The following is a 13,662-nucleotide window of genomic DNA, read 5'->3' as shown; positions in this document are numbered from 1 at the left end:
GTGACTAATTGCAATCTGCTTATCCTGAAAAGGATCCTGAAAGAGAAGCTGGGGACACAAAGTGGAAAAACTGCTGACATTTACATAAAGTCTGTAGTTTAGTTCATAATATTGTATGAATGTTAATTTCTTAGTTATGCAAACACACCATGGTTATGTAACATGCTAACATTGGAGGAACCTGGTTAAGAGTATATGGAAACTCTCTGTACTATATTTCCAACTTTCTATAAATCTAAAGTTATTCCAAATTTTAAAGTTTGTGTTTTAAAAAAAAACCAAACTCTAAAATCAGCAAGAAGACAGAGATACCTACCAATACAATCAATAGCTTAATAAGAGGTGAAAAATAAAGAGTAAAAGAACTGAAAGGAAGAAAACTCTTTTTTTCACAAACCTTATGATTTTTTGCATAAATCCAAAATAATTCCCAGAATAATTATTATAATAAGTAAAAGCTTAGCATCTTGTCAGATATAAGACCAATACTAAAAATTCCATTGCTTTTCTATATATCAATATACAATTAGAAATTAATTTTCAAAAAGGGATTGTAGAAGGCTATAAAGAATACAGAAGTAAATCTAAATAAGGATGCAGAACATCTATATAAAGAATATTTTAAAACTGCATAGACAATAAAGAAGATCCCAATAAACGGAGAAACAAAATTCTCAAGGACAGGAAGAGTCATTATTATAAGGATGTCAATTTTCTTCAAAATGATCTATACCTTCAATCTACTGCAATAAAAATCACACCAGGAATTTGCAAAGAACTTGACAACTTATTTCTTACAAATGTATTAAAAAGTAAAATAGTGAGGATGCTTCAAAAGAAGAAGAAAATGAGGTGAGACTTCCCTATCACATAGCTTCTATAATGCTACAGTAATTAAGATAGTGTCATTTTGGTACATAGATTGACACAGCTGACCAAAGGAACAGAACAGATAGTCTAGAAACAGACCCGATCATATACAGAAATCAGATCTGCAAGTTAGCTGGTTTTGCACATCACTGGGGGAAAGAGTGACTATTCAATAAATGATGTTGTGACATTACTGGATACCCTAATGAAAAAGCTCAAACCACAGACAAAAATAAATTACAGATGGGTCAAGGACTTAAGTACGAAAAGCAAAATTTAAACAGCCAAACAGCCCAATAAAAACTGGGCAAGAGATATGAGCAGGCATTTCACAGGAAAGGAAATATGAGTAGCCAATAATAATATGAAAATTTCTCAATCTCATTAGTAATGAGGAAAAACAAATAAAAGTTAATCTTGAGGTACAATTTCACACTTACATACTACCAAAAATTAAAAGAATGACAAATCAAAAGGTTGGGAAGAGAGTGGTGCAACAGAAATTGTTGTATATTGTTGGTAGAAGTACAAATTCATCACTTTTAAAATCAATTTAACTCCACCTAGTAAAGTTGAAAACATAAATATCTTAAGACAGCAATACCATTCTTAGACATAAATTCAAAGAAAGTTTTCTTGAACTTTTGGACAAGGAGAGCTGGAAACAAGCCAAATGTTCATCAAAGTAGAAGAGAAAAACAGGCTGAATACTCACACAACGGAACACTGTACATGAAGGAAAACAAATAACTTAAGCTATCTGCATCAACATAAGCTAACTTTTAAAGAATCATATCATATTGCTTAGTTTTGCTTGTTTTGAAATGTATCAAGTCACAAAAGTAAACACATAGTATTATCCCATTGATATATATTTCAAAACAGGCAGAAAATAATTTCCTTTTTATAGGATAATACAGAGAGAAATACATCTATGTGGTCAAATTATAGAGAAAAGCAAGAGAGATCAAGAGAAAAAAACTTACGGCGATGATTATATTTTCAGGGAAAAGAAGAAGGTGTAATCAGGAAGGAACAAATCGAAGGGATTTCAGAATTACTGGAAGTCACTTTTCTTAAGTTGAGTCTCATACTGAGTGAAGTAGCTAGGGGAGGCACGCTGGATGATGGTTTAATTTTTATATTGGACTACTAATATACATTACATACACACATAACTATGTACATAAAGACACACACATATAATGCTTCCTCTCCTGTAACACAACCCACTAGGTGTGCAGGTGTCATGTGGCCCTCTGGGTATTGACCTGTAGGAACTGGAACTCAGGAAGAGTCACAAGAAGCGCTAATACTCTGGCTATTGTTGTCACACAGTTCTTTGTCTCTGACCCAGGCGTCTCCTGTCTTCTATCAGCATCCATGAAACTGGTAGGCTAACTTGCTACTTTGCAAGTAGGACAAGAGCTTAAAGCCTTCACAATTTTTGACAAGATTATGGAATCCAGTATATGAAAAGAAGACAAGAGGTGTAGCATAGCGTGGTGAAAAACTACCTAAATGTCTGTTAAGAAAAATCTGTTTTAGCATTTGTTTAGGTATAAAATATGAATGAGAGCTAGGGCAGTCGCTTTACTTCCTGGACCTCTGTTTCCTTATCTATAAAATGAAGGGTTGAATAACACTGTCTCTAAAATACAGCTAGGATAGCTTCTGTTCTCAAAGACTAAGATTATAGATGTAAGGAAAAAAATAACATGAAATGCATAGTCGCAGAAAGAAGAAATGTTAAAAAATCTAACTACGTAAATGTTAAAGATACAAATTGTGATGACAGCAAGTGCAAACTTTATTTCATCTGCTTTGAAATATTTATCTGTATTATACCATAAAATGAAAATTCTCTTTTAACTTCTATATCAAAGAGAAAATAAAGAACCCTACAAAGCAGCTCAAGTAAAATATTTTCATGATATACAAATGCCATTGAAGTGAAAAATCTTCAAAAAGACCACTCAACCTTGACAAGTATATTCACATAGGATTTAAAGAGTAATATTTGTATGACATACAGTAGGTGGTCTTTTGCGTGGGTGAAATGCTCCAGCTGACTTTGGTCCATGAATGTTTCCAGGAGAATTATGATGAATTTCTACCTGGCAAACCATAATGTCAGCCTAAATTTCAAATTCTGCTTTCAGAACTGTATTTCTTCTTCATGATGAAATATTCAAACTTCTTAATCTTGCATGTGTGTACGTAGCCATATGTGTACCTCCAGATACTGGATACTATCATGTTCCCATGCATACTGCTTTGTCTTTTAACAGCTTACTGTTTATTTTATTGATTTGGCTATCAGGAAGCTCAAAGGTAAAAATTTTAGCACTGATGGTAACAGATTTTTTGGTACAACTGCAAACAGATGTATTGGCACAACTGCATTCCTTACTTGGCTTTTTATTCTTTATTCCTTATTTAAAATTTTTTTAGTCTATATGTGTTTTTTACTATAAATTACATCAAATTATTTTCAATAGTAGATAGAAACATAGCTTAAATAAGATTGGAAATTTCTCGGATCATCAGAAAAACATAACTACAAAAGATGTCATTTAAAATCACATCCTCAAAATGAAGCAACTTGAAAGACTACAATAGTTATTACACTCTGTTAAAATTTCAAGTATGATTAACTTACTTGCATATGTCATCTTCTGGGTCTTCAAGCCCAAATCTTTCATCAAAGGTAAGTTGTATCCATACATTTTCCTCTACTGCTACTAATCTCCACACCAAGTCCATATTTCTTGGATAAGTATGAGGAAACCTTGGGCTGTGAATACTTCCATTAGTAGACACAGTAATAATTCTCTCATGCTGGGGATCTTGTACTCCTAAAGAAAAAACATAGGCATAGACACACATTTAGAATAGACATTTCAAAAATCACAGGTTTCAAAATAGCTTCTGAAAAAGGGTATTCAACACAACTCCAAAGTTTCACATGAACTGGAATTACTAAACGATCTTAAATCTTAAATGACCTTGAAAAGAGAAATGAGATCAAAATAACAGTCTCAATTTCTTGTTGTAAGGGAACTATGAGCACTCTAAAAAGATATTACATTATAAGAAATGTTGCACAGGGCCATCCCCAGTGGACCAGTGGTTAAGTTTGGCATGCTCCGCTTTGGCGGCCAGGGTTCAGTTCCTGGATGCGGACCTACAGTACTTGTCAGCCGCCATGCTGTGCCAGTGACTCATGTACAAAATACAGGAAGAATGGCATAGATTTTAGCTCAAGGAGAATCTTCCTCAGCAAGGGGAAAAAAAAGAAAGAAATGTTGCAGGACTTCTCAGTGACTTTAACATGCTAATATGAATTTTAACTTTCTAAGAGGAAAATATAGTATAAAATAGCTTCCAAGTTTATTAAGCATGGCAACCTTTTACATTATGAAATGCTAAAATATGTTGTTAATAATATCTTTCTTTTGATTAGAGTGTTGGGGGGAGATATGAGAGGGAGGGCAAATTGGTGTTGCTGAGACAAAAGTGTTCTTTTACCCACCCACTTGGGAGTTAGTAATCAGAAGAAATACATAATTGATATTTGTAAAATGAGTGGCTGTTCATCTACACAAAAAATATAAGAAGTAAGATAGTTATGCTCTTTTGGGCCATGAAAATACAATCCATTTAAGTATGCTAAATTCCAGTAACAAAAAAAACCTTTAAACTATGTTTTATTCAATTTCTAAAATAATTTTATGAAAATATTTTAAAAGTCCTAAACTGGACCTTAAACACATGAAGTAACGTGCATGGCACAATACCCAAGACTTAATTTCTTTTGCAACTTTTCTGTACTTATAATATCAGGACAACAATTTTAAATATAGCAATACCTCATTAGTTTTCATGATTTCTTACATATTACTAGAAAACTAATATATTTATTGTGCACAAAGCTATTTGGATTGCAAGAATTTCTTTTTGCACCCATTCTTTCCGTTTTATTCATGTCTATTTTCTTTTTATTGAGGTAACATTGTTTGATAACATTATATAAATTCAGAGGTACATCATTATATTTTGACTTCCGTATAGCATGTGTTCACCACCAAAAATTGAGCTGCCATCCATCACCTTATACGTGTGCCCCTTTACCTTTTTAGCCCTCCCCTCAGCCCCTCATTCTTCAACAGAAATTACAGTAATGGTAGCAAATTTTCAGTTAGTATTTATGTCACTGAAAACACATTATTGCACATTGATAAAATGCAATTTAAGAATATTGCCCTAAGAAACGTCTTGAATTTAAGAATTAATGTCAAGGTTCACTCATTAGTTAGAATAGTATTAAGGTTAAAGAATAACCTGTTTTAATGTTAAAGTACCCAAAATAATTTTAACAAGTTGTAGTTATGATTCTTAAAGCAGTTTTTTCATTCTCTTAAACTTGGCTGTTTCAACAATGTCTGGTAAGCACTATTTTACATTGTCTAACTTACAATTAGGAAGACAAAGTAAAGACAAATATAATTTTTTTTAATATATACAGTGCACATCATGGGGAATATCATAATATTAGTAAATATGCTTTAAGTACCATAGGATTTTTAAATTAAATAAATAATTTAACGCCACTATTCTTCTCAGTGCCGAAACTTGTGGTCAGTAGTAAGTAACCTATGCAGAAATATGTTCTCTGTTCGTACTGGGTGCTAATATTTGATACTGCTATTGGTTATATTAACATAATCAATACCTTTTCTATGCAAATTTAGGACCAGTATATCTTCTAAGAACACAGAAAGATCTAACAAGTTAAAATCGCTAAATTTTCCCCAATCTCTACATTTTCTTCCAATAAGCTACATTTTTCAGAGGTGTTTATACCAGGTGTTTATATCAAGAGTCCTTCTCCTTTTTGCAACTAATTCTTTTTAATGAATTAATCTTCCTAATCACATTTATTAAACTTTAATATTTGCCCCCATTTTGCCTCAAAACAAATACCTTTTATCATCTAAGGCATTCTACAAATGCAGCAGAGTTTATTCTTTCATATACAACCTAGAAAATTACATGGCTACTAAAAGAACTGAATTCTATTTTTACATCTTCAATCAAAAAAGCTCATGGCTAAAATGTATATACTTAAATTGTGTTTACATTGTTTTTTTCCTTTATAATTCATAATTCCATTGAGATATATTTAAACATAATTTAAAGACTGAAAATCTAGGCCTTATTTGTGGTAAAAGAATTCTAAATTTCCTTTTAGGTTAAATTGCTGCTCCCAAAAATTCATCTCAAAATGCAACGAGGTTTGCCACCAAACACATACGGTTTGTACATGACTGTCAAAGTCTTATGTAAATCTCAGACAACTAGGCCTATTATCAAAAAAAAAAAAAAAAGAAGAAAGCAGCAAACATTAAGTTCTACCAAATTAAGACTCTGCACTTACAGTTCTGTTGTTTAAAAACTCATCTTTCCAAACATATACCTTTACTAGTATTTTAGGGATGAGGCAAGTACATATTTTGTGACTATTTTATTAAATTTTTCCTTTTCCTGTGTCCAATGGACAGTACACTTAAAGTACTAATGAAATAAAACACATGTTTGTAGTGAAATCACTCAAGTACTCACAACATACTCCTTTTGCAAAGTATCCTAAACATGAATAAATCTTGTTCACCTTAGATAGCTCATCATGAAAAACGAAAATACATATAAACACTAAATTTTAAAAATCATTTCACATTGTCCTGCTGAACTCCCCTTAGGGCAGAAGTATTGAAAACTAAAATGAAAGAAAAATAGAAAAGAAAAGGAAAAGAAGGGAGATTAATAACGTAAATAGTATAAAATTGTTGACTATATACATACACATACAATTCAGTTATATAGAATCTTATATATCTGTATGTATTCAATAAACTTAGCATTAAAATCAAAGCTATTTCATAAATATTGGCCTGGGATTTCATACTGTTAGTCCCCTTAGAGATATAGTTATTATGAATGAAAGAGGATAGGAATAAGAGAGTCATAAAAACAATAAAAATTCCAATACTTGAAAATGTACTATTAATAAAGATAATACTGAAAAAAAGGTTTCTGGATAATGCATAACTCACAAAAAAGAAAACTCATCCATGCTAATGTTTTAAGCTGACTGTAGCAGAAAAGAATGCAGGATTAAGAACCAGGTATAAAGAAGTCTCCGATCTTGGTCTAGTTTGAGAGTTCTGAAGAATGCTGGTTCCTGTTTCACACAGGCAAGCCTGTGGCAATGTGTCACCAGTAAACTGGTAGACTTCACAGGTGTCCTGTGAGATTTCTGATGTGTTTACTTCCAACCATACATTATTTTCAAATTGTGTTTTAAAAACAAGTATTTCTGTAATAGTCAGTTGCATCTATTTCCAAATTCATATTTGAAAAATATCCGTATTCACTGGTCTTATTTGTGCTTTGCTCTGTTCATGATTTCTTTCACCTGTGACAATCCTTTATCCTAATCTTGCCAGTTTGTTTATATAGCTATTTCTGCTTTCATTTGCATTAACTCTCAATTAACAAATTTCACTTTTAACAAGTTGGTTAAAATTACATGACACATATATATGTATATGTGTGTATATATACATGTCTATATGTAGCTAGTTTCACTGGTTCCATGAGTTGGTACCTTTTTGCCTAGAAAATCCTGAGTAATCTCACTAATCTTAATTCTCTAGCGAGAAGATATACTTGAACCCCACAGCACAAACAGATCTCTCTCCATAAATTCCAAACTATATAGAAATACTCATTTTCATGCTTAATATTTTAAATTCTGACTATTAACACAAAAGTACAATAATATACAGAGAACTAAGACTCTAGTTTTTGTTTTATCATTGGCTCCATCTACTGTTTCAGATGCCTTTAAAACAGCAGCAAAATAAAAGAAGGTCAATCAACATTAGTGTTGTCTACCTCAACTGTTTACAAAGTGCAAGAATAAATATTCACTAGGAAAAGATAAGAGACTGCTACATTAAGCAAGCCATTCAAACAAATGTAATTATTTAAAATAAACCCAATTGAAGTTCTTGCATTTATCCCAGAAGATAATCATTTTATTCCTCAAGGGAATGAATAGTCAAAAACCATATATTGAGAACCTATCATGTTTCATGTACTGGACCAGGGGTTTGGGACACCAAAAACAAAACAAAGCCTTATCCTCTTAATGTGACAACTCCTAGGACTACAGCTTAGTATCATTCCTAGACTAGGTATACTAGTAAACTAATATTCAACTAGTGAAACCCACTTCAGACGTTACCTCTTTTAGAATGTAATTCTTCATTCTCATTGTCTATTCCGTTAGGACTGCATATTTTAATCATAATGTATGAGTTGAACTAATTTTCTTTTCTACCATAGTATGAATTCCTAGAAGGCAAAACTATTTTTCTTGAAGTCCATAACCATTATCTAGCACGGTCCCTGGTACATGGCACTACCTAATACATACTGATAGTATAGAGAAACTTGATATCCCAGAATATGACAAAAAACTATTTTACATATTACTTCAACATTTCATCCTTCATTCCTAAGTTTTCAGACACTGTACATATAAGGGTAAGAAGATTTTACAATTTATACTCCTCCCCAATTAAAGTCTCTTAATTCATATTTGATATCTTACTCAAAGTTCATCTATTATAACTTACATATATATTTCAGCTGAAGGTGATAGGTCTTAGAGTACTCATTATTGAGATTTGCCATTTTCTTAATATGCTTGCTTATTTCTAAAAAATAAAACACGTTCTATAATTTTACCACACTGAGAATGCCACAATTGTAGTTATTTTATCTTAACTCTGAAATATGAATCAATTAATGATAAAATTTATTTTAGGCAAGACACTTGATATTGAAGTTTATTTTTTATAAACTGGAGATAATCACAGGCTGTTTTAAAGTTCAAATGAAATGATAAATGTATAAATTAACCACCTTGATAATTACAAATCAGTATGTACATGAAGGAGAAACTTTGTCCATCATATTCTGTCTAATTCAAATACAATGAGAAGGAAAATTTATCATGTATCGAGTTCTTCTTCTGTCAGCAAAAAGGACATTGCTATGTAAGACAATGCAAAATTGGTCAATATGTATAAGGATTCCAATTTCACAAAGATCAAATTGATTAAGCAAGAAGCAGTGACTTTTAGGCAGTGATTTCAAGTTTTTGGTTAATTAAAGAAGCAGGAAAAGGAGAACTTTGTAGAAATTTTGCCATTTCCTAGATCTGACACTATCTTTAAAAAAGTTTGAATTCTTTTCTATCTAATGAGAAGTCCAGGAAATCAGCCATTAGCCTCCTAACTATGAGCAACGGTAACAAATGGGGGCCCTTGTTCAGGAAGTTCAAAACAAATCTTTCATACACAATGAGAGTAAGTTAATATAGTGAGCATCTTCCCAGCATCCCCCACCACCACTATGAAACAGCCACTGGATAAAGAAAGGCTGGATTGACCCTACCCAGAAGTATGCCTGGAAAATCAATAGATAAGTCCATTTCCCTCACTGCATGGATGCTCTAATGGGTCAATCAGAGTCAATCCAATGGCTTTTTTTTTCAACAGTTGGGAATTAGACCATTTTGAGTACAGAAATATGGTCCAGAACTACTATTCAGCTGTCATAACAGAATCCAGTCTGATGAAAAAGTTAATGCACAGAAGTAGGCAGATACATGGTGGTACACAAAAATGGAGCTAGATCCCAGCTCAAACCACACAATAAATTCATCCCATCTCTGGGCTTCTCAGATGCATGACTAAATAAATCACTTTTACTATTTAAGCCAATTTGAGTTAATATTTTTTATACATACAACCAAAATCATTATATAGTGAATGTTTTGCCATTGCCTGGGGTGACCTTGGTTTAGGCTGGTCATCCTGGGGTGATTATTATTAGTGTTCCCTTTTCATGTTCTAAAATATCCAAATCAGCATCAGAAAGGATACAGCAAGTAAGGTCTGTAAAATTCTTCTGGTATTGAGGCATGAGATATAGAAATGGTAAAGATTTGACATCATGGTACTTTAGCCTTAAGGTAATGGTAGAAATAACCTATTTTGGTTTCATACAATGAGCTATAACATTTTTAAATGAAGGCTCAATTATGGAAGACAAACTGACATAATCTTCTTACCTATTATGCTTCCACGTATATAAACACAGACTCTCCTTAAAGCCTCTACCATACACCAATTAGTAATGAACATAATGGTCTACACACAAAATTGCACACACCACTATAGTGAAACATGTTTAGGTGATGCTATTATTTTTTATTCTGTGGTAAATTGTGCATTTCTTTATACACCACAAAGAGGTCAAAAGCAGAATGTAGAATAGAGATAAAATGGGAGTAATTCACATTATATAAAAAAAAAATTCACTTTAAAGATTCACTATTGATTTCATTTTTGCAACATTTAATCAACTCTCTTGTTGAACTAATACTATTATTCAATGAAGAAAGTTTACATAAAATATTAGGAGCTCTGAAATATTTTAATCAGCAAAATACATTTACATGAAATATTATTATGACAAAAACTGGCTAATGCGATTAAGCACAAATTCATATTATATAACTTTAAACAAACAAATAAGCTGATTTAGGAGAAATACGTTCAATAAAGCACCTCATCTGTTTTGGAAACTCAATATCGGTCAGTTTCCATCTGCACTGGACATATAATTTACAACATTCAGATTGAAGTTTACCAGCAAGTTCAAATATGGAATGTAGCTACCTATTTCCTTGTGAGCACACAGTGCCTAGATATAGTACTGACATTTTGATGGGAAGATGTTTAAAATTCTTCAGGGCAAATAATAACGAAAAAGTAATCAATACAAACTTACTCTTTCACAGAAAAAATGCAAATAAGGCCATTATTTCAGGCCTTTAGTGAATATTTAAAATTTAATTTTAAACTCTGAATTAGATAAAATAAATGATTCCTAAGAAACAACAAAATCAGAATATATTTATTTCAGTCTTAATATATTCAGCAATCATTAATGCTAAAAAAATGAGATTTTACTGCTCCCTACTTATATTTAGCATTTCATGTTCAAAGGCGGATGCATGTAATTTGTACACAATGAGCCTATGAATTTCTTATGTATAATATTCAAAGACAGGAAAAATAATAAATTTGGTCACTTTTATACAAATCATGTCCTCTTATCTTATGTTTTAAATGTTATTAAATGCTGTCAGTAAGTGATAAAGTGTTTGCATTGTCATTAGGAATATTTGATAGTTATAAGTTATAATTGTAGCAAGATCTTTAGTTTTAGGAGTAATTCCACATAATGATATCAGGAATAAATGAAGAGCAATTATACTGGGACATGATTGCCCCTCACAGGTTAAGTTTAAACGAATTTATGTTCACGAAAGTTCTAACCATTCTGCTCTGCTGGAAAACATCACTTCCCACCACACACTCGACTCTCAACAACTCTTGCCAATCTTAAAGTGATGTTAAGATATGAATAAAACATAAATGTGAGGCTTTTAAAAGAAATGGAAGCCATATATTAATAATACAATACATAATTGTGGTGGGAAAATCAGTTGCTTAAATTTTATATCTCAAATCAAAGACATTTTTAATAACGATGATGAGAATTCCTAATCATGCCAAGCTTTTTAATCTCACCTTCCATTATTTTATCATCTATCTTGTCTATTATAGAAGAATGACTGAGCGTAAACATGAAGATGTTAAGTATATTTCATTCCAGAACTGGTTTGAATAGATCGGTTAGCTGAATTCTTCAGCAAAAGCTGGCTTTAAGACAATAGTTTTAAAATCAAACCAAAGATCCAGAGGCAAGAGGTCTAAAAAGAGGAGCTGAAACAAAGGATGGAACAGATTCAAGAACATATAGATTTTGAATAAAAATTCAAAATAGGGACTGAATTAGACTTTACAAATTTCACCAGAAGTTTCATTTGTGACGAGAGATTATCCTCCAACACCTCATTATTCACCAGTTCCTTCAATATCATCCAAAAATACCCACTTCCCTATCTTCTGATCTCAGTGAAGACTTTGAGGATATGTCTGTCAGACTGGACACTGTCAGAAGCCACAATAAGATTTGAGAGTCCTTCTTTATGGTATTTGCACTGTTTATATGACTGTAATCCCCCAGCCAGCAAACGGACCAGCTGCATTCATGACCTCCCAGCAAGTGAACAGACTTGTTTGAAGAGAGCATTTCCTTGAAAATTCTTGCCCATGAAATCCAATTTTGATGTTTAAAAACTCTCACCCAGGTTCCCTATAAATCTATCCTTTCCTCTTCTGAAAGAAATGGAACACTGTCCAAAAAAATGGAGCAAAGAGATGGAAAAAAAATGCCCAAGGGCTGAGGGAGAGCAGGAGAAAGCTAACAGGAAAAAAAGTACAAATTATACTTAATTACAGCAAGTGTAACAATACTAATTATCTTGGCAAATGGATATTACTCCTATTCTCAAGTTGAGATAGGGCCTTTAAAAGAAAGATATGCATAACATAAGCCTTAAGAACAACTATACGAATCATTTAAAATACGTCACTTAAATTTACAGAGATCTATTTCTGCACAACCACACAAACTATCAAAATTTTTATTTTAATAGCAGTTATCATAGTTCAAAATTTGACTGTGATGTCATATTCTGGCTAAAAGTCAACCAAGTCAACCAAACAAAAGATTTCTGATGGGGAAGCAAAATGCCAAAATAAAAAAATACAGACTGAAATAGGTCTTAAGACTTTTACTCCGTACTTTCTGCTAAAAGAAAATACTATAAATGAAGGATGGGAAAAAAGTCTAAGAAATACCAGAATAATCAATTATTACACTTGGAGAGAGATACTTCTACTCTGTCTACACCATAACAGTCAAAATAATCTGCCAGGGGAAATTATCTTTAACATATTAGAGAATATGGAAATGAGAATAGAGACATTTCAGTAAGCACGCTGCAGTTAAAGATTATTAGGAATATGAAAACAGCACTGGAGTGTTGGAACAACTAGATAGAAATGTAGAAGTGAAAGGATAGAAAAGACTCCCATTACGAAAGAAAGGCATTCAAGTCTACACTTGTTCATGTTGAAGAATCAGATAAGAATATTACACCACCTAAACAAATTCTCTTCTTTAATATGACTCATTACATCAACCTTAATTATGGGAGAGTATATTAGAGTGTATCAGAAAGGTTTAAAAATTCAGAGTAAATAAAAATATATGTTTTGCTTACCTTTTAAATGTTCTTTCTCCTCTTTTCTATGCCAGTCCAGATGCTTGGGTATAGTTCCTCCCTGCCAGTAGATGGAGATAGTAAAATTGAGTCTTTTGGTGACCTCAAATCCTAATCTAGGTGGTTCAGAATCTTCAATTTCAGATTTTGGAAGTAAGAAAAAATTTGAATGATTGAAAAGACACATAAAGCTTGTAAAAATGATTATCTGAGTCAGTCAAATGAACTTTTATTCATGGTCATTTGTACCAATCTTTAAGGGAGAGGGTCTTGGCTGGCATAGAAAAAAATAAAAGAAAGAGCATTATTTTGTAGGATATATTCCCTTGACTCTTCAGTCTTGCCAGATCTTGCTCATTTACTCAACAAATATCTATTGACTACCTACTCAAAATTGCAGGTTACTAGCCAGATGTTTTCATATACATTATCTATTTAATGTTTTTAACAACCCT

General features: G+C 32.2%; 1 protein-coding gene across 6 annotated transcripts in view; it reads right to left on the bottom strand.

Annotated features, from left to right (window-relative positions):
* The window catches only part of PDGFC (platelet derived growth factor C), a 207,984-nt gene that overhangs the window by 89,062 nt on the left and 105,260 nt on the right, over positions 1-13,662 (bottom strand). For 4 of the 6 annotated variants that reach the window (XM_001500645.7, XM_070257478.1, XM_023636394.2 and 1 more), the window contains exon 2: positions 3,533-3,728. In XM_001500645.7, the coding sequence (XP_001500695.1) occupies positions 3,533-3,728 (196 nt within the window). Of the gene's footprint in view, positions 1-3,532; positions 3,729-13,207; positions 13,269-13,662 lie in introns of all 6 variants that reach the window. The other 2 variants (XM_023636395.2, XM_070257442.1) reach the window with 1 other exon arrangement.

This window comes from Equus caballus, chromosome 2 (genome assembly GCF_041296265.1).
Source record: "Equus caballus isolate H_3958 breed thoroughbred chromosome 2, TB-T2T, whole genome shotgun sequence".
NCBI classification, from domain to species: Eukaryota; Metazoa; Chordata; class Mammalia; order Perissodactyla; family Equidae; genus Equus; species Equus caballus.
The sequence above is the reverse complement of the archived record's forward strand: the minus strand, read 5'-3'. Positions and strand labels throughout refer to the sequence as shown.